At 39.0% G+C, this 22,706-nt stretch overlaps 1 protein-coding gene across 1 annotated transcript in view; it reads right to left on the bottom strand.

The window, feature by feature from the left end:
• The window catches only part of AGBL4 (AGBL carboxypeptidase 4), a 1,406,543-nt gene that overhangs the window by 549,525 nt on the left and 834,312 nt on the right, over window positions 1-22,706 (bottom strand). The window contains exon 5 of the mRNA XM_043876377.1: window positions 1,638-1,854. Coding sequence (XP_043732312.1) covers window positions 1,638-1,854 — 217 coding nt within the window. The remainder of the gene's footprint in view (window positions 1-1,637; window positions 1,855-22,706) is intronic.

Genomic DNA, 22,706 nt, shown 5'->3' with positions numbered 1-22,706 from the left:
GTCACAAGTATTGAATGAAACTCTCTTGCTCTTAATTTACATGATATGTGTGCCAAACATTCATCTCAGGATTTCTCCAACAGTCCCATCTCAAATAATTTCACGATTTCCAGTAATACATTGTTGATCAGACCACATGTACCTAATATGTTCTATTTGGCTCTCTACGACCACTCTCTGCCTTTCTTCACCATTTTCTTTGTTCAGGAAGACTTGTCTGTATGGATTACTTCAGTGGTCTCTTGCCCTCTAATTTCCAATTGGGTTTTTCAATAGGAACCCCTGGCAGAAGATCAGAGGGAAGTAAAAAAATGAGTTCTCTGTATTTATTATTCTCAGCTCCCTCCCTGTGGGGTCATCTCAGGCTAACTTTGTTCCTCAACTGAAGGTCCACTGTTGACTGAAGGTCAACTGTTCCACTCAAGGTGGCCCACTGCATGACTCTCTGCTATTGGGTTCTGGTTACCGTTCCCTCCCTTCAGTTCCTTTGTGCTGTTACTAGCCCCAGGGAACTGCACTACACCCCATGGTTTCTGTACGCGGTGCCCACACCTTGTAAATAGCCCATTTATTAAGCTCTTCTCAAATTATCCTAATGTGAAGCTGCCATCTGTTTCCTGCTAGCAGGCTGACTGATACACCATGTGTCCCAGTTCTCAGTTCAAAAGATATAGGCACCAAATATACGTGGCACCCATCAGAAGCACTGTTAGGAAGAGGGTTAGAGTAGAGGGAAGATATTCTTTATTAGCAACTGAAGGAAGTACTGCTGACCACGGAGAACAAAGCTTATGCCTCCGATATGAAGAGCACTTTTATATCTTTTTGGAACACTTTGAGGGTGGGCAGAGGAAAAAGAAGAGGAAAAGAGAGTAGGAAGGTGTGGCAGGCAGAACAATGCACCCCCTTTGCCCAAATGCCCAAGTTCTAATCCTTGGAACCCGTGAACATGCTACCTCACATGACAAAAGGGGCTTTATAGCTGTGATTTAAAGATCTTGCTGACACCTTGATTTTAGCCTGGAGAGGTCAACTTCAGACTTCTCCTGAACTGTAAGATAATATATTTATGTTGTTTTAAGCCACCAAGTCCATGCAGTTTGTTATGTCAGCAATAGGAAACTAATATAGAATGTAAGACTGAAATCTCCAGACCCAGAGAACTAAACCTGGGAAGGGGGAAGGGCTGGGGACCCAATGAGTGACAGAGATGAACACACTATGGACAGCAAAACCATACTGCACACCACCTGCTAATCTGTATTGCAGGCAAATTAAATTCACTAAAAAACAAATTTACTCTTCATCTCATAAGCTTAGACTCATAAATGCTTTCACACCTTTTGCAACACCTAGTAGAAACCTTCTTTTTTCCCTCGGACTTTTTGGGGGTTCTCCAGAACGTCTGTATTTTGTTAGAGAAGATTTATCAGCTTCATTCAGAAGGACATGCATCTGCTTTATCCTATTCTATGACTTACTGGTAGTCAAAGTATCAAAATATTACACACAAAAAACCATGATTTTTAAAAGTTCCAGAGCATATAGTCTACAAAGCACCAATATCTATTATTTGCATTCTATAAAAACTGCTGCTAAGCTCTCCCCCAAACCGCCTGTTTCCCAGTGGGCCTTACCACACTCTGACCCAGCTGCTCCCGGAAGAAGTAATCCATGTTTCTCTTTTGCAGGCTGTCAAGGTAATGCTGAAAGCGAGTGTACGTATAAGGGTAGCAGTAAGCAAATTGGTAAATATCTTCTTCTCGGTCAAAACAAAATGCAAAGGACATCACATAATTCTTCCTATGGTCTGGGCAGCGGTAGTAGTAGACATTTTTGGGCGGCAGTCTTTGCCTGAAAGATATAAAGAAATTTGGGCACATCAGACAGTCATTCAAGCTTCAAATTGTAATCAATGGGAATAAATGCCCAAGAGTAAAACTGTAACATCAAGAATCCTAGGTGGTGGCTAAGAATAACAGTGTATACCAACCTCTGGTCAAAAAGAATCTGGGGGGCTTCCCTGGTGGCTCAGTGGTAAAGAATTCACCTGCCAATGCAGGAGACATGGGTTCAATTCCTATTCCAGGACGATCCCGCGTGCCACGGAGCAGCTAATTCCATGAACCACAACTATTGACCCTGTGCCCTAGAGCCCAGGAGCCACAGCTACTGAAGTCCACATGTCTAGAACCTGTATGCCACAGCAAGAGAAGCCACAGCAATGAGAAGCTGCACACTGCAACTAGAGAGAAGCCCCCACTCACCACAACTAGAGAAAAACCCGTGCAGCAACAAAAGCCCAGCACAGCCAAAAATGATTAATTAATTATTGTAAAAAAGACTGGGATCTGGCAGTATTTGGCTCAAATTCCAACCCTACCCTTTATCAACGGTGTAGACAATGCGAAGTCAAAAGCAAGCACGTTTTATTCATCATTTATTCCTATTTTGAACGCTCATTAAACACCCGGACGTTGTGCTAGATAATTGGTGTACAATGGTAAACAAGACAAGACAGATATTTGTCCTCATGGAGCATATATCCTGGAGGGGAAGCAGTCGGCAAAATATTTTAAATAAATATATAATATAGTTACAGACTCTAAAAGTGCGTTGAGGGGAAATAGTGTGATGTTATAGTCACATAAATAGGAAAGGCCTACTTTCCCAGGGAAGTCAGGTTTTGGTATTATAACACTAATTCGAACCTTTAAAAATAAGTTAACGCACACTGTGAATATTCAAGGGAGAGAAAAAGAATATTCAACATTTCTTTAAATTATTACTATTGTTTATTATTTTTCTACAGAGCATTCCATGAGACTAATTTTACAAAGAGGCACTTTGGGAAATACTGCTTTAAAATGCACTGTGTAAGCAATTCTGCTAAGCTAACATGTTCATCCTCCAATAAGCAACACTAAAACGCATACATGAGAAAAGGCAAAATGTTCCAGTCATAATTTCCATAACGTCTTAACATTCACCCACTTCACAGGCTCACTGTACTCCCTCATTTGTATGGTATCCAAATGATTCGCTATTTCCCTGCAAAGAATGTCTCTTAAAATCCTATTAATCCTACAAAACCCATATCAAACTGTGCCTTTTCCATGACTGTCCACTGATAATTCAAGGTCTCGTTGTTGTTCAGTCGCTAAGTGGTGTCTTACTCTTTGTGACCCCTTGGACTGTAGCACACCAGGCTTCGCTAGCCTTCAGTATCTCCTAGAGTTTGCTCAAACTCATGTCTGTCAAGTAGATGATGCCATGCAACCTTCTCATCCTCTGTTGTCCCCTTCTCCTCCTGCCCTCAATCTTTTCTAGCATCAGGGTCGTTTCCAAAGAGCCCCAAAGCATTCTAACATGCTAGCAATTTGTTGTATAACCTTGTTTCTACTTTGTGTCTCTCTGAGGCTGCCTCAGTGGTCAGGAAGGGAGGTCAGGCTATGGACTTTCTGTGGAAGAGCAAACATTACATGGCACTGATGCTGTCCATATTTTGGCTTATACTGTTTGCCTATATCCAGGCTGTTATGAATCCCACACAAACATTAAATGGAAAACATGAAATGGGAACATTAAAAGATTACGTGTAAATCCATAGCTGATTCATGTCAATGTATGGCAAAAACCACTATAATATTGTAAAGTAATTAGCCTCCAACTAATAAAAATAAATGGAAAAAAAAAAAGAAAAAAAAAAGATTACCATTAATTGAAGAAAAAACTCAGGCATCTCAAGTTAATGAATTTAGCATTTTTCTATGTATAGAAAGACAAGAGTTTGGACTTATTGAAACAGTTCCTTTGATATACACTTTAACTATCTAGGGCCAGTATCCTGTTTTTTCTTCCATCCTGAATCCCTAAGGGTGCACAGTTGGGGGTGAGTGCTCTGCTTGATGGCTTGGTGTCTGAACATCCTTGTTTACTGATGTGGCAGGTTTCATCCACACTAAGTTGTTATTCCACTTAGAAGATGTGGTCATGGAGGGTCATAAAAGTTAAGGAGCTTACTTACCTATGCTCTCAAGCTAGTAAATCACAAATCTGGGAGTCAAAACTTTTTCTGTCTGATTCCAAGTCAGTACCTGTAACAATCAATTGCAGGTACTGTAACACTCAAGTTCACTTTGCTGCACTCAAGAAGCCAGCAAATTTGGAAAACTCAGCAGTGGCCACAGGACTGAGAAAGGTCAGTTTTCATTTCAATCCCAAAGAAAGGCAATGCCAAGGAATGTTCAAACTACTGCACAATTGCACTCATCTCACACACTAGTAAAGTAATGCTCAAAATTCTCCAAGTGAGGGTTCAACAGTATGTGAACCGAGAAATTCCAGATTTTCAAGCTGGATTCAGAAAAGGCAGAGGAGCCAGAGATCATATTGCCAACATCCGTTGAATCACAGAAAAAGCAAGAGAATTCCAGAAAAACATCTACTTCTGCTTCATTGACTACACTAAAGCCTTTGACTGTGTGGATCACAACAAATTGGAAAATTCCTCAAGAGATGGAAATACAATCTAACCTGCCTCCTGAGACATCTGTATGCAGGCCAAGAAGCAACAGTTAAAATCAGACATAGAATGACAAACTAGTTCCAAATTGGGAAAGGAGTACATCAAGGTTATATACTGTCACCTTGCTTATTTAACTTATATACAGAGTACACCATGAGAAATGCTGGACTGGATGAAGCACAAAGCTGGAATCAAGATTGCCGGGAGAAATATCAATAACCTCAGATATGCAGATGACACTACCCTTATGGCAGAAAGAGAAGAGGAACTAAAGAGTCTCTTGATGAAGGTGAAAGTGGAGAATGAAAAAGCTGGCTTAAAACTCAACATTCAAAAATTGAAGATGATGGCATCAGGTCCCATCACTTTGCAGCAAATAGATGGGGAAACAATGGAAACAGTGAGAGACTTTATTTTCTTGGGCTTCAAAATTACTGCAGATATTCACTACAGCCATGAGATTAAAAGACACTTGCTCCTTGGAAGAAAAGCTATGACCAACCTAGACAGCGTATTAAAAAGCAGAGACATTACTTTGCCAGCAAAGGTACGTATAGTCAGAGCTATGGTTTTTCCAGTAGTCATGTATGGATATGAGAGTTGGACTATAAAGAAAGCTGAGCACTGAAGAACTGATGCTTTTGAACTGTGATGTTGGAGAAGACTCTGGAGAGTCCCTTGGACTGCTAGGAGATCCAACCAGTCAATCCTAAAGGAAATCAGTCCTGAATGTTCATTGGAAGACTGATGCTGAAGCTAAAGCTTTAATACTTTGGCCACGTGATGCGAAGAACTGACTCATTGGAAAATATGCTGATGCTGGGAAAGATTGAAGGCAGGAGGAGAAGGGGATGACAGAGGATGAGATGGTTGGATGGCATCACTGGCTCGATGGACATGAGTTTGAGCAAGTTCTGGGAGTTGTTAATGAACAGGGAAGCCTGGCGTGCTGAAGTCCTTGGGGTTGCAAATAGTCAGACATGACTGAGCAACTGAACTGAACTGAACTGGTCCTGTAACACTTCTCCAGAGTCCCTCTTGATAAATTATGGGCTTCTGGCATTCTAGATGTGAGTATGTGCTAAAACAAGTGAAAGGCTGGGACTGCAAAGAATTCACCATGGTTGAAGTACAAAGAATAGGAAGGGAAATCATGAGAAATGTGTCTGAAGAGGAAGACAGAAGTCAGATTAGAAATGGATGACAGTCGTCCCTCCATATCTGTGGGGTCTGCATCTGAAGATACAAAGGGATGACTTTGTATGAAGGGACAGGTTAAATGTTATCCTGAGGCCACAGGGTAACTTTAAGTCAGCGAAAGAATTAAAGTTCCATGATTATGCCAGTCCAAGGGATAGGTGAGAGCCGTCAGATGAAGGACAGGGAGTAGCTGTACAGGTATAGAAAATATGACAAGTTTGACTATTAGATAAACGTGGCTGATATGACAGGCCATGGAGTCAAAGATGGGTAGGATTCCAAAAGTGATGAGGAGGACAAGACGTAGAGAGAACAGTTTAAGCAATAAAGGAACAGGGCTTCTCACATAAAAGCCCATGGTAGTATCAAAGGTTGTCTAGAGGTGTGCTTAGGGCCACCAAATAGAGGCTGTGTGGCTCCTACCCCTAAAACTAGGAAGAATAAACATTTCAGTAACAACAATGGCTAGATAGCATCACTGACTCAATTGAAGTGAATCTGTGCAAACTTCAGGAGATAGTGTAGACAGAGGAGCCTGGACTGCTGCAGTCCATGGGGTAGCAAAGAGTTGGACATAACTTAGTGACTAAACAACAATCTTCCTGTGACACAAGTGGAGCTTTAAGGCAAACCCATGAAGCACTCTTCCTTTATAACCCGATTTTTACCCTCAACACTCCTATATTAAAATTTTGGACTTATTAGTGATGAAATAGAGATGGGATGGCCTGGAAGGAAAATGGGGAGTGAAAAGTTCCTCCTGATCTTTGTGCATATGGAATGTAGGAGAACAAGCAGTTCTTGGGAAGCCAAAGGGGGAAGTAATGGCCTCCAGGATAGTCAGGTCTTGGTTCTTTGTTTTATTCAGCAAACATTTGTTAAGCACCATGTACCAAAGACGAGAGGCAATGGAAGCGGTGGATTAAAGGACCAGGGATCCAAGGGAGATGATTAACCTGGAAGCTGAGTTCCATAGAAAAAAGTAACAAGTAGAATGTTTTGGATAGAAGAGGGATCAGTGGAAAACCAAGATTAGAGGGAGAACAGACCAGAGTAGGGATAAGGGTATAAGAAGAAGGGGTGATGGTCTACATTCGTGATGTGACTGAACATGCAGAAATGTTAGGCTGGTGGAGTAGGTGAGTCTCAGGGTTCCAGATTTGTATTCAGGGAGACTACCAGTGAACACAGCTTTGAGGTCTCCAGCCAATAGTCTGTGACACCCACTTCAGACCCTGACTCAGAGATCTGAAACTGAGGGTGCTGGAGCACAATCACTTCATACACAAATGATTCCTACAGTCACAAGCCCCTCAGTTTATGATGCTGATGTCTGCATGTTTTTATTTACTAGTATATCTAATCAAGATCCATTCTTTAAATCAATCACCTCAGTTTTTTTCCTCTTCTAGCCAAGTTTAGCAACTTGACTCTGAGAGTCTGCTGTCTCCACCACGTTTGATCATGTGCTATCAGGAGAATTCATCTAATGTCTGCAGCTGCCCCAGCTCCTCTCCTGAGTATGTCAGAAGCCTAACCTGATTTGCAGACAAAGTGAAGGTAATGGACCCTGGGGTGATCATTCAAGACAGCTGAGACGCTGCTCAGGGATTAGATGTTCCAGACTTTGCTAAGGATCCTAACAAAAATCTGTTTGAGAAGGATTCAGCAGGCCAAATTCAAGAGGATGCAAAGTAACACAAAAAATAAAGGAAAAAAGGAATGGGATTATGTAGAAGAAATGTGTCTTATTTGGAATGCACTTCTGGTTTTTCTCTTATTTTGCTCATTACATTTTCACTGTGTCTCAGGCATGGTGTTAAATTATTTATTTGCATTATCATTGAATCCTCTCAACACCCTATGAACTAGGGGCTATTAACGTCCCCTTTACACAGACAAGAAAATCCAAAGCTCAGAGAGGTTAAAAAAAAAAAAAAATTCCTGAGGTTGCAACAGGAATTGTTGACAAGCAACAGAGCCTGTTAGACACAGGCCAGTGTGACTCCAAAGTCTGTGCTCATTGTCTCTACGGTAACTTGCCACCAACTCATAGCCTTATCTTCTGCTTCCAGGAAAACCCTATCTACAATACTCTCACCAATATTCTTGCAAAAAACCCTTCAAATAACTTCCTATCCTCAAAAGGCTCCCCCAGATTTCCCTGTTAGTCCAGTATCATCAACCATTTCTCCCTCCTTGAACCCTATGTTTTATTTATACTGAACTACTCACAGCTCCCTAACATAATTTTGTGCCACACTTCCAATACCTCTGTGTCTTTGTGTTTGATATTTCCTGCACTCGGACTGCTTCCCCTGCCAGATATCTTACGTGCTTCATAAACTCATACTCATAGATGTGGCATGTGGTAGACTGTCATAAAGCTTTAAATATTTTTTTCTCATTAATAAATATTTTTTAAATTAACTAATTAATGAACAAAAGAAGGTATAAATAAGGCCTATCATTTAACGTATCTCCTCTCTGAAGTGTTCTCTGATTATTCATTGCTTATTAATTTTTTTGTACTTTGACATATGATAGTAATATTAAAATAGTTTTGTCACCTGATTTGTCCCTTAACAAAAAGCAACAAAAGTAAATGGAGATGTCTTCAAAGACAAGGTAGGCTTCTTGAAGACAGGAATGTCTTCCTCTTTTCCTCTCTTTTTCACTAGAAATGGTATAGAGAAGTTTCAAATGTTACTTGCTTATTTTAAAAAGCACTGGCAAAAGGGAAAGAAGAATCACCTCCACAGGTAAAAAGTAAGCATCATAGGGAGGTAGATTTTAGCTCAATATAAAGTAGAGACTCTTGAACATTCCCCTGAAAGGAAAGTAAAAAGGTCTATGTTACAGGGGAGTACAAGCATGGGAAACTTTAAAGGATCTCATGAAAAAGTTCCTCTACTTGATATTAAGTTAGACAAGGCAGATTTCTGACTCCACTTGACACAGAGAGTATGAGACATCAATGGAAGCAATATAACAATAATTATCATTGAACATGTGCTAGGCGATTCTGGGAACATCAACATATATTAATTCTTTTAATCTTTGCAACAGCCCTTTGAAGTTATTCCTATTATCACAAATTATATGATAAAAATTAAGGTAGGGTCAAGAATACTCCTTAAGAGAAAGAGATTGTAAATGACTCCTTGTTGTTGTTCAGTTGCTAACTCATGTCTGATTCTTTGTGACACTATGGATTGCAGAACGCCAAGCTCCTCTGACCTCCACTGTCTCCCGGAGTTTACTCAAATTCATGTCCATTGAGTCATGATAGGCGATGCTATCCAATCATCTCATCCATGGCAGCCCCCTTTTCCTTTAACTTTCAATCTTTCCCAGCATCAGGATCTTGTCCAATGAGTCAGCTCTTTGCATCAGCTTGCCAAAGTACTGGAGCTTCAACTTCAGCATCAGTTCTTCCAATGAATATTCAGGGTTGATTTCCTTTAGGATTGACTAGCTGGATCTCCTTGCAGTCCAAGGAACCCTCAAGTGTCTTCTCCTGCACCACAATTCAAAAGCATCAATTCTTCAGTGCTCACCCTTTTTTATGGTCCAACTCTCACATCTATATATGACTATTGGAAAAAAACATGAGTCCATAGAAGAATCCAGAAAGAGTCTAAACCTGATATTGCCAGAGAGGCAGGTTGACCCCAAGTCCTGTGGTGTGTGCTCTCAGGACTCAGACACTAAAGGATGATCCAGTTCTGGAAACAAGTCATCATCCTGGGCCCATCCTGATGATTAAAGAGACCCTCCACATATGAGAGGGGGGCTATAACTAATATCCTCAGATTCAGTCGTGCATTCTCATGTGGATGAGTGAGCACACACACACAAACACACCTGCGTGTTTATACTGAACACATTCACAATCACACTATGTATACTTCTCTTCTATAGCCTCTATTTCATTATATCAACTTGAATATATGCCTTTCTCTACCATAGGATTGAGTTCTGACCGAGGACAGGAATCATACATTCACCTGATTCTGGAGGACCTACACAAAACCTTGAATAGAGGAGATGCTTCAAAATACTCACGAATTAGATAAATGAGTGAACTTTATTATTTTTTTTTTGTCCTGCAGGATAAATGAGTGAACTTTAAACATATTAGACTAAATAATTTCAGCCACATGAAGGTATGTATATTGTGCTCTTTCCATGTGAAACTGTGAGTCATTCCTTGAGTACATTCCATTTCAGAAAACTCCATGCCATCTTAAATACTATTCTGTCAATCTATAACTGTCTTTCTCACACTTTTCTATAGATTTCATCCCTATGAAGAGAAGTAAGGCCCAGGTCAAATGACATTTCCTCTTTGAAGTTTTTGTCAACAACTCTAGTAATAACTAATTGCTCTAAATACTAACTACAGAAACTCCTGTGCTTCTGATTCACTTAAAAATCCATAGCACTTAACACAATGTTTGATCCTGAAGAGGAGCTCAAAGCATGTTTGTTGAATGAATGAGTGGATTTATGGCTCACTAAATAGATGAATGAATGAATGATTCCTTCATATTTACCATTCTCTCTGCCTTCTTGCCAAACCATTAGCCAAATTACCAATGCATTGTTCTGGAGGTCACCAGAGCACAGAGGAAGAGGAGAAAACCCAGAACCTGAAGGGTTCTGATGGCCCATTCTCCACTCCTCCTCAAAACCCCTGAAAGACTTTTTGATAGCAGCCATTCTGACCAGTGTGAGATGGTACCTCATTGTGGTTTTGATTTGCATTTCTTTGATAATGAGTGATGTTGAGCATCTTTTCATGTGTTTGTTAGCTATCTATATGTCTTCTTTGGACAAATGTCTGTTTAGTTCTCTAGCCCATTTTTTGATTGGGTCATTTATTTTTCTGGAATTGAGCTGCAGGAGCTGCTTGTATATTTTTGAGGTTAATTCTTTGTCAGTTGCTTCATTTTTTATTATTTTCTCCCATTCTTAAGGCTATCTTTTTACCTTGCTTATAGTTTCCTTCGTTGTGCAAAAGCTTTTAAGTTTAATTAGGTCCCATTTGTTTATTTTTGCACTTATTTCCATTACTCTGGGAGGCCGGTCATAGAGAATTCTGCTATGATTTATGTCAGAGAGTATTTTGCCTATGTTTTCCTCTAGGAGTTTTATGGTTTCTGGTCAAAACCACTACAATATTGTAAAGTAATTAGCCTCCAGTTCAAACAAATAAATTAATTAAAAAAAAAAAAAAAACCCTGAAAGACAGTAGCCCTAACTTTCCTTCTGATTGAGCAGCAAATATGGATGTAGTTACATGAATTCCAACCCCAGGGTCTTCTTTGATAGCAGACAGAAACTTTTTCTTTAAATTAGCAGAAAGGGAAATAATAAAGAATCAGTCTCTTCGGGCTGTATATCCTAAAGGAGGTATACAAAACAAAATCATTCAGATACCACCAAAGGGAATAACATACACAAAGTACCTCCTATATGCCAACAGCGAGCAACCTGTTTGATGTACACTATTGCCTGACTAATAAACACATATTCTTTCCAAGGCTGTGAAATTCATCCAATTGCAGTTACAGGAAAGTCTCTTGGTTCCCCTTCTTTATCTCCCAGAGGCAGGAAGCAAACTAGCATTCAGTTTCCCAGGCACATTTGAAATTAAAGAAAAATTTCATGTTTCCCTGGTGGCTCAGATGGTAAAGAATCTGCCTGCAGTGCAGGAGACTTGGGTTTGATCCCTGGGTTGGGAAAATCCCCTGGAGAAGAGAATGGCTACCATCTCTAGTATTTTGGCTTAAATAATTCCATGGGCAGAGGAACCTGGCCGGCAAGTACATAGGGTCGCAAAGAGTCGGACATGACTGAGTGACTTTCACTTCACTCCCTTCATGAGGGCAGCTGAATCTCTGGTTTGTCATCCATGAAAACACATGGCCTTTAGTCTTCATTTGGCTGGAACAACCCAGACCACCACCTGGCTTGAACAAGTTGGCCCCTTCTTTCCTCAGGCATCTGGCACAGCCAGGCACCAGCACGGCTGCCCACATTATAAATACACTCTTCCCAGGTGGAGAGGACCTGCTCCTAATTCCAATCCTACCTTCCCCCAAATAATTATAATAGTGCTCCTGTCACCAGCTTATCTATTCTTATCTTTCTCCGCACCTTGTCACAGCTAATCTCTTGATGAGTCATGGGGAGGGGGAGAAAGAGAGAATAAGGGAGCACTCAGATACAGACAACACATTTATACAGCCTGCGTCTAATCAGATTACTGTCTTATCAGGGGTTGATGGGCGCTAGTGGTGGGAGGAGAGAGACAGAGCTACATATTGCCATCTGAGTTTTTGATAACAAGAAGACACTGCTAGATTCTTGAATTAACCTTTTTGTCCTACACACTTTATTGTTTATTTTTCAGAGTTTATTTTATGTGTAGGATTTTTTTTTTTTTTCAGTCTGTGCCTTCTGAAGAAGGACACCCACACACTGTGGCAGCAGCTGCTTCTATTAATTCCAAGCCATTAAAAAAATTAAAATTAAACCCAATTACTTTGGTTGGTTTAGAGCCGGGGAATAGCTGAGACTGATTATTCCCCCTGGTCATGGACAGCAACAATATTCCTACCTACATGTGGCTGCTGGCAGAATGCTAATATAGTCAGATGCTCCAAGGACAGGCTCCTCATGCAGAGAGAGACTCTAGGTCATGTAATCTGTCTTCTCCAATCCAGATTCCTGAGAGGACACAAGAAGAGGACACTGGACATAAAACTAGAAGCTGGGTGCTAGTCTAAGCTGTGGTAGGCTTCCTAGGTGGCTCAGCAGTAAATACTCTGCTGCCAATGCAGGAGACAGGGATTCGATCCCTGGGTCAGGAAGATTCCCCTGGAGGAAGAAATGACAATCCACTCCAGTATTCTTGCCTGGGAAATCACATGGACAGAGGAGTGTGGCTGGTTACAGCTTATGGGGTTACAAAAGAGTTGGATGTGACGAAACCACCACAACACCTAAGCGGTAATCCTTGGGCAGGACTCTACCCTACCTGGTGCCTCTGTGTAAAACATGGTCACTAAAATGTGTCCTGTGACTCAGAAGGTACAGAATCTGCCTGCAATGTGGGAGACCTGAGTTTGAACCCTGGGTCGGGAAGATCTCCTGGAGAAGGAAATGGCAACCCACTCCAGTGTTCTTGCCTGGAGAATTCCATGGACAGAGGAGCCTGGCAGGCTACAGTTCATGGGGTCGAAAAGAGTCAGGCACAACTGAGCAACTAACACACACACACACACACACACACACACACACATATCCCTTTTAGGGTTTTTGTGACTCAGGTGAAAAGTCTATGTTTTCAACATTATAATTTGCTGGTATATAAGATGCTATATGAGGAAGTATCAGAATGCTGGGTGCTTGTGATGGGGTTGCTGGCTGTAGCTACAAAAGTTGAGGTTTGCCTTGAAGGTTTGTATCCAAGTTACTTTGTTGCTCCATCATAGATGGAATAATAATAAGGTTTCTGGGTGGGTGTGAAGTCATTAGACTGGAATCTCCTTATAGTCCCACTGCACAGAACCTATTTTAACAACGTTACTCAATAAATATCTTGAATGAGGGGATGAATAAGTTAGGTAGAGCTGAGTTAGAATGAATAAGAGCTCTGCTCAATTTCGGCTTTGATGCCTTTTAGAAATGTAGTCATTGTACAGTAGATAGAATGTAGGCCTGGGCTTTAATTTACTTCCATTACCTGTCAATCTTGCAGCCCTTGGCCTGAGTTTCCACATCTATAAAATGAAAACAATATCTAGCTCACACTTTTGTTTTGAAGATTAGAGGTGAGATTGTTACCTGATACATAACAGGTGCTCACAGTAGTCACTGTGATTATCACCATGGTCACTGTGATTATCACCGTGCTCTATAGGATGGATAGTTGGCATCACACTATCTCTTGATTCAGAATAATGAGTTCCAAATTCATACTAAGTGTGTTTGGGATATGAAATGGGCAAAGCAGGTAGGACAGGGGACAAAAGAAAAGGTGACAAGGGATGAGGAACCATTTAAACATGCAGGAAAGAAAACCAGCAATATCCCTGTTTTCTGTTCCTGATCCTCCCCACAGCCAATGTAACCAACACCTCCTTTTCAAGGAAATGTGCTCTCTAATAAAATTAGGTGTACCCGTCAAGATACAGGAAGGCAGTTAACTCCTTCAGGTCTCAAATGGTTGTGGGAGATGTATTCAAAGGTGTCTCCACTACTGGTAGCTGACTGTGCCTGTCAGTCAAACTGTGGCCCATGCAGCAACCTGCCAGATGCATGGAGCCTTGAGGTCACTAGTTGGTGGGATTGAGTGGAAATATGGAAAATTATGGGTTAGGCAAATGTGAAATACGTCTGGGAAATAGAGACTGAGAAGTCTTGCTTATAAAGAAGAGTCTGCTCTCAGCATATTTATCATATGTTACAAATCTAAAATTATTTGTTTTTGGTTACTCAAACAATTTTTGCAATATACTTTTCACTAGCAATGAGCTCAAGAATAAAAAAGTGTATGGTTTAGGAAAACTTTCCATTTCTCATGAAATTCAGTGATAATCATGAAAGTTGCATAAAATGTCTGTTAGTATTTATGATCCACTAGAGAGGTTGTACTGATAATATGACCATATTAAAACTGAAGACACGGCGCTGCTGAAGAAACAGCAGCACCTACTTGGTTTAAAGGTTATTTTAAGAAAATGCATGTCTAAAGACTATAATTCACATATGTAAAAGCAGAACCACAGAATAAAAATAAGTTAAATTATTTTAGAACAGTCAATATACTTCAAATGAAAAGCCGCACTTCACAGTGATGTGTGGTATCATTTTTATTTAGAGTGCATGACTGTTCTAAAATAATTTAAATCATTTTTAATTCCAAGTTTTCTTGTATATAAAGTGGTAGCTGTTAATGTCTTTTCTCTATTAGCACAAGAACTAAAACCAGTAATGGTACATCAGTGTCATTAGATGTTTCAAACAGAAAATAATTTAACTTAATTCCAATGGAATTCAATTATTTTCATCTAATCCATGGGATCAAACTAAGGCTTTTAGAAATTCATTCTGTTGAAGGTTAAATACTATCTTAGTGGGATAATACTGTTAATTTAGTAAAATAAAGCTCAACCTTAGAGATAAAATTACTTCTTTAAGATAACATGAATATAAATTTTGGTAAAAGCAATATACTTATTGAATCAACAAACCTATAGAATAGAAATTTATTTTGAGTCGGTTGAAAGTATTCATATAAATCAAAATTGCATCCAAAATAAGCTTTTATTTTCTACTCTGAAACCATAGTCCTCCAAATTTATACAATGTAAGTAAATTATACAACTTTTGATGAAGCTAATGTTAAATCACACACACAAAAAGCCTTTTTTTTTAAGTTTCAGGAAGGCTTATTTTCTTTACTGTCTGCCATCAATGGAATCTTAGAGATTTTGAGCTTGTAATAAAACACTTTGTTAATCAATGTTGATTTTGCTGTGTGGTTTTTTTTTTTTTTTTTGCTGATAATGGCACCTCTAAATTTTGCTATTAAGACCTTTAAATGAGAACAGAATTTTGGTTGTGTTTTGTTAAAATCAAATTGGAAATCTTGAATCAAGTATTCAACAAATGAAGCACCAGAATATTTTAGGTTTTAAAGCTGTTATTAAATTGTGATTGTTGAAAAGAAAGCTTTCAAAAGAGAAGACATGACATTTATCTCTACAAAGGCAAAGGAGGAATTGCAGAAATTAAATGATGAAAGCACGATTGGAATACAATGTTTAATTTTGAAATTCAATGCTTGTAATTTGGGATGCTTCAGTGTAGGAGGATAATTTTTTGATGAAGCTTCTATTTTTAATTGGATATTTGTATATTGTACCAGAGTGGAATGAAATTGAGCAGGCTTATAAGTTTGTAGCATCTGCATTTTGTGAAAATATAAAAAAATCAAGAAGAACCTTAATTGTTAAAAGTTGTTTCATATTAAAAAAAAGAAATACAAGAAAATTTCTCTGAACAGAGTAAACAAGATAGTAACTATGAAAATATTTGGACTGAAATGTTTATCAATTTCAGTACTGATAAGCTTATAATTAAGAATGTCCTCAATTTGAGAGAATTTGCCCTAAGTCTATTAGGTACCTATAGAGATAATGCCATTTATTTAACAATATTATGATCTATAAAGGAGAATCAATTGAATGTGTCAAGAATTTCAAACTTATTAACCATAAAAAGGCATTCTGAAGAAGACTTAAGGCAAAGTCACCAAAACCCAAAAATAATAAAGCCATATTAGAAAAAATATTTTCATAAGCATACCAATGTCATAGTATTAGATACATGTATCACTAAAAAAACTGATTAAAGTGAGTAAATGTATATAAAAATAGCTGTATTATTTTAAGAAAATAGATATAAGCTTTTAATTTTTTTCTTTACTGTACATGGATGTATACAATTTTATTTTTAGAAAGAATATTGATTTTTAAAATAACTGTTTTGTAAATCCAACATAAAATAATTGGAGGTCAATACAGAGAATATTTTAAAAATATTACTTTCCCTGTTCACTTTCAGTTGGAATGGTGACAAATTATGTGGTCATCCTACCCACCTGCCAATCTAATTGTTCCCATTGAATATCTCAAAGTTACTTCAACCTCAACCTGAATTAAATGAATCGCCTAATCTCCCCTAAAACTAGCCCTTTGAAAATGCTTCCAACTCAGTAAGGAGCTCCACTATCCACATCCAACCAACTGTACCAGTCAAAAATCTGAGAGTCAACCTGATGTCTTCCTTTCTTTCATACTTTCCTTCCTCTGTGATCCAATACATATTGTCTGAGAGCTTCCCGATTGTCACTCTTATAGATGTTGGGGAAGCAGATATGAAAAAGCAATTTTATGCTTTCATGGAATTAAATTGTGAGAAGGAGAGAAAAAGAAACAAATAAATTGCTATGTAATATTGTGTAAGGTAATGATGAAAAGGTCAGTTTTCATTCCAGTCTCAAAGAAGGGCATTATTTGGCCCTTACATGAAGAGTATAGCATGTGAAAGCCCAGGCTGGATGAAGCACAAGCTGGAATCAAGACTGCCTGGAGAAATATCAACAAATTCAAATATGCAGATGATACCACCCTAATGACAGAAAGAGAAGAGGAACTAAAGAGCCTCTTGATGAAGGTGAAAGAGGAGCATGAATAAGCTGGCTTAAAATTCAACATTCAAAGACAAAGATCATGGCATCCAGTCCCATCATTTCATGGCAAATAAATGGGGGAAAAGTGGAAATGGTATCAGATTTTATTTTCTTGGGCTCCAAAATCCTTGCAGACAGTGACTGCAGCTATGCAATTAAAAGACACTTGCTCCTTGGAAGAAAAGCTATGACCAATCTAGACAGTGTTATTACAAAGCAGAGACATCACCTTGCTGACAAAGGTCCATATAGTCAAAGATATGGTTTTCCAGTAGTCATGTATGGATGTGAGAGCTGGACCATAAAGAAGGCTTAGCACCAGAAAATTGATGCTTTTGAACTGTGATACTGGAGAATACTCTTGAGAGTCTCTTGGACAGCAAGGATACCAAACCAGTCAATCCTAAAGGAAATCAACCCTGAATATTCATCGGAAGGACTGATGCTGAAGCTGAAACTCCAATACTTTGGCTACCTGATGCGTAGAGCTGACTCACTGGAAAAGACCCTGATCCTGGGAAAGATTGAGGGCAGGAGGAGAAGGGGACAACTGAGGAAGAGATGGTTGGATGGCATCACTGACTCAATGGACACGAGTTTGAGCAAACTCCAGGAGATGGTGAACGATAGGAAAGCCTGGGGTCGCAAAGAGTTGGACACAACTTAGAGACTGAACAACAACAACAAACATAATGATGAGTGTAATGAATATAAATAAAGCAAAGTAAGAGGACATAAAGTAATGGAGGGGACTATATTAATTAGAGTGGTCACAGAGACAACTATTTGGTAGAAACTGAATAATGTGAGGAAATAATCCATGCATGTGTATATATATATATCCCCAAGAAAATAGTGGTCCAGAGAGAACAACAGGAAAAAAGGTGCAAGCTTGTTGTGTCTCTAGGAACTGCAGGAAGGTCAGTGTGATTGAACAGGAATAAGTGACGAAGTGACTGGTAGAGAGTTAGAAAGGGAGAGAGGAGACCATTTTAGGGCTTTGTAGGCCTTAGTAAGAGTTTTTTATGAGAAGTCACATAGGGTAAAGTATCGAGAGTAATGAAATGATTCAATTTACATGTTTTTAAAAACCTGCTGACATGACTGGTTGAAATGCTGATTCACAGGACTCAGCTCTGACATTTTGGCCTTCATCCCATGAAAGACAGTGTCTGAGTCCATTTCTCAGTACCCATCATCTGTCGGTGAACATTACAGTTTCCTTTATACACAATGCATCTGCACAGTTTAAAATTATATGAAAGAGCTTTCATTCTTTAGTGGACTTATTAATCTTAGAAGCTCTAAATCCTTGTATTTCACAACCTCCCACTTTTCAGGGTTATTATATTAATTAAAATAATAAAATGGACTCAATAAAGAGCTTTTGGTTATTGAAATGAGTAAATTAACTTCACAAGTCATTTACCAGCTTCTCGAAATTTGGGAACCAGAAGTATAGGAGGTGAGAAACTTTTTATTTTCTTCCAATGAGAAATATGTAAGTGTTATTTGAAAGATTGTCTGTGTAAGCTATTTGAGAGGTCTATAAGCTCTTTATACTGACACAACTATACACTTTTATAGAGAGATAAGATTTTCAGGATCACCTAGTCTAGTGTCTTTCAAATAACTTTTAGTTACTCCAAAAGTGTTTTCTTCAAAAGAATGCTAGCAGAGAGGCACAATGTGCAAAAATCAAACAAACAGATAAATAGAATTCAGATGGCAAGAAACAAGGCAAGTATCGGGGGCACTTTTCATTTTATAACTGAAGTGTTGCAAGGTAAGTGACTAGACAAAGCCACACTGGAGGTGAGAGGCAGAGCTAAGAACTGCTCTTTGAAGTATATTTGTTTCGTTAATTGAACAAATCATTTATTAAGTATAGTTCTTGATGCTGAGGCTAAATTAGTGTGTAAAGCAAAGTCCCTGTTTTCATGAAAGAGAATAAATATATATGATATATAACATATATATTTATGTATATACATATTTGTCAGGTGGTAATAAGTACTATGAAGAAAAAAGACAACATAAGGATAAGGGAATAGAAAGTAAAGGAAGCGGGTGATAAGTTAGTTATAAAGGATTGTCAAGAAAAGCCTTTCTGATGAGGCAATGTCTAAATAAAGTGAAGCCCAGTGGAATTCCAGGGGGAAGCAAGTGCCAGTAATGTTTCCCTGATGCTTCTGCTCCTCCAGGACAGAGCATCAACTAGGTACCAGGAATTACATTAGCCCGTTTACAGGCATGAAGACTTGGAGCCATAGGGAAAACATAGACTTTAAATCTAGTTTTGAATTCAGGTTTTGGCAGGCATTTGACTCTTCCTGTTTTACCTTCAGTTTTCTGATTTTTAAAATGGGAATGATATTATTTTTCTTGCAGATATGCTCAAAGGATGTAGTAAGAAAATACATGTAAAGTTCCCAACATACACCAGGGTTCTATATTTGGCAGATATTCATATTATCTACCTCACTTTCTTTGAATGAAGGATTATTGTAGTTGGCAATAGTAAATGTTGGATGCTTGGCATCTATTTCCTCTTCCTAACAGCAAACTATTTCCTGTACTTAAGCAACTCCTGCCTCATTGGATATAGGTGAAAGGAAATGCATTTGAAGGATATTGGGGGCCTACATTATCAGTATGGATGTGAGAGTTGGACCATAAAGAAGGCAGAGCACCAAAGAATTAATACTTTTGAATTGTGCTGGAGAACTCTTGAGAGTCTCTTGGACAGAAGGAGATCAAACCAGTTAATCCTAAAGAAAACCAACTCTGAACTCATTTGAAAGACTAATGATGAAGCTTAAGCTCCAATACCTTGGCCACCTGATGCAAGGAGCTGACTCATTGGAAAAGACCCTAATACTTGGAAAGATTGAAGGCAGAAGGAGAAGAGGGTGACAGAGGATAAGATGGTTGGAAGGCATCATGGATTCAATGGACAAGAACTTGGGAAAACTCCAGCAGATGGTGACAGGTGTTAGCTAAAACAGAAGAAATAAGTAGATTCTTTTTCCAGGTAGGACTATTAAAAAGCAGCCAGTTTCTTATCAAAAGCTCTCACAACTGGCTTAATCCCTTCTGGGAAAGTTCTAGGGGGAATATTGAGGCAGGTCTGAAATTTGAGGAGGGTATGACAAAGTGGTGTTAAGTGTGGAAAGAGTGGGGTCAGAGAGTAACAGGATCAGGGAGACTACACCTTTCTCTCCAAGCTGGTCTTCCATTTTGAAACATAAACCTAAGAAAGTTGTCTTCAAACTGGCAAGTTATTGCAATAAGGGCAAAAAAGATGAGAAGAAAATAAATCCCGTGGAGTGAAGACAAAGGTGATGGGATCAAGAGGCAAATGAAAGAAGTCTTAATGGAAGATTTATTAGAGAGCATGGCTCACATCAGTCCCAGGGGCAGGGATGACTTGGAAAATGAATTCAGCAATGTTTCCTATTCTTTTGGGCTGAGACCTTGCAGAACGTGATATTTCTTAAAAATGAGTCCCAATCCACCTCAAGGCTTCCAGCTTGCAGTAGATGGATTCCTAGCATTGTAAATGTGTTTTGGGGAGGACAAGGGTGAAAAGGGGTGGCAGCCTTACTCTTTCTGGATTAGTTTTGGTGGAAAATTGCATCTCTATTTGTCCATAAATCAGTCAGAATATAGCTGTACCAGTGTCCACGTCACTGGGAAGAACAAAGCCTCAATTGATCAAATGTGCTTCTGAATGCCAAGCAGCCTACAGATGCAACCTGCAGAAACTGCAGTCCTGACTGTGAGCCTCGTATGCCCCACCTGATTATCTCCAGTTAAGAAACCTGGCTAATTCTCAGTTATCCAAGTCAGTCAAAGTGACTCTACATGGATAATGCAAAACTCAAGCACACATTCAGCACCTCTCTATGTGAGCATTTTTCTAAGTACGGAAGATTAAAAGATGAATAGGATACAGTCCTGTCCCCACCCCCTGAGAAATTCGGTCTTACAAGAGATACAGGCATCCTGACCACGACAAGAAATGTTCTGAGTTCTGTGATAGAGATGTGTGCACACATAATGGGGCCACAGAGAAATCATACACGACATGGGAGGTTATTCAGATGCACGTGAGCTGGGCCTTGATGGACGGGTGGCTAACAGCTCACCAGTGAATAAAGGAATGATGGAGGAATTTCTCAGCAGAATGAGAAGCATAGGAAGATGGAGGTGGCTTTTGTGTACTGTTTATGGGAACAGGTTTTTAAAGTTAATATCAGATCTTTTTATACACCTGCTTAAAATCCTCTAGTGATTTTCCACACACATCAGAAAGAAGGCTAAAGTGATAACCATAAGGTGGCCTCCACCAATTTTATCTGTGGTACTGTCTTTCTTTCCTCCTCTGCTCTGCCCACATGCCTTCTTTCTGGTCTTCAAATACATCAAGTTCATTCCTATCCTGAGGCCTTTTCATTTGCTGCTTCCTCTCTTCCTCTTTCTTGAATGCTGTTCTCTCAACTCCTCATTTCTCAGATCTCATCCAGATGTAACCCCTACAAGGAGTCTTTCCAGATCACTTAATTGAAATCAGCCCCTAACTGCAGTCACTCTGTCTCACTTCCTTATTTTATTTTCTTCATGACACTTAACACTAACTAAAATTTTGTCTCCCTCCACTACAGTATAAGCTCCTTGATGGCAGATACTCTATGTCTGTATTTACAATTTCAATGTCCAGAGTTTCCGACACAACACTTGAATTGAATAGATGAACTCAATGGTGATCAACACCTTGTGTGGGTATACAGCACACCCAGAAATGACAGGTAATAGTTATAAAGGTGGATATGGCTAGTATCAGTGGTCATTATAGTAATAATACTCACCAATTAATTGGCATTTTCTGTGTGCTAGGCCCATGCTAACTCCACTACCTTGTTTAACCTTCAGAGTAATCTTGGGATAAAAACTATTAGCCCTCGCTTAAAGACAAAGTGTGTGAGAGAGTGAAGAAGAGGGTTTTGTAATACATCAATGTCTCTCTACACCTGAAGAGAAATAGATTTTGAACTTAACCTACCTGACTCACAAAACCTATGTCTAATAATACAATAGCGAGGGGTAACTGGATTATAATCTCCCTCAAACTACCTCAGAATCTTGCCACTTGAGGTATCTGCTACATTTGTATGATTATAGAATGGAATGTCTTTTAGGACAAAGTGTGAACAGGGAACAAATTGAAACTAACAGTAGGCCCAAATTTTGTCCCCAAGTAGCGAAAGATTCTCTCTCTACTTAAACTCAGGGCACACTCACTTTCGATTAAAAAAAAAAAAAATAAAACTAAGCCAATATACCCTTTACATTAAAAATCTAGAAATATCAGGAAAAAAATCTATTTGTTTTATATCAAACACATGAATAGAAAAGAACCAAATCAGTTAATTTCTTGGACCTTTCACCTCTTAATGACCAAAAATGTCATTGCATGTGTGTGTATGTGTTTACTATTCTAGGTCCAAAATAAATTTGAGGTGACTTACAATGTATACATAATAGAAATACAAAGAATAAAACTGGAAATGAAGACAGGATATCAGGGGGAAAAAAATGAAAGAGTTTGAAGTAAGGTTATCACAAATAGATGTATACCATAAAGTTATGTGTACTCATTAGAAGTAGGCTTTAAATTTGAGTTTCCTGGTAGCCAAAGCAAAAAAG

This window comes from Cervus elaphus, chromosome 20, assembly GCF_910594005.1.
Source record: "Cervus elaphus chromosome 20, mCerEla1.1, whole genome shotgun sequence".
Classification (NCBI taxonomy): Eukaryota; Metazoa; Chordata; class Mammalia; order Artiodactyla; family Cervidae; genus Cervus; species Cervus elaphus.
The sequence above is the reverse complement of the archived record's forward strand: the minus strand, read 5'-3'. Positions and strand labels throughout refer to the sequence as shown.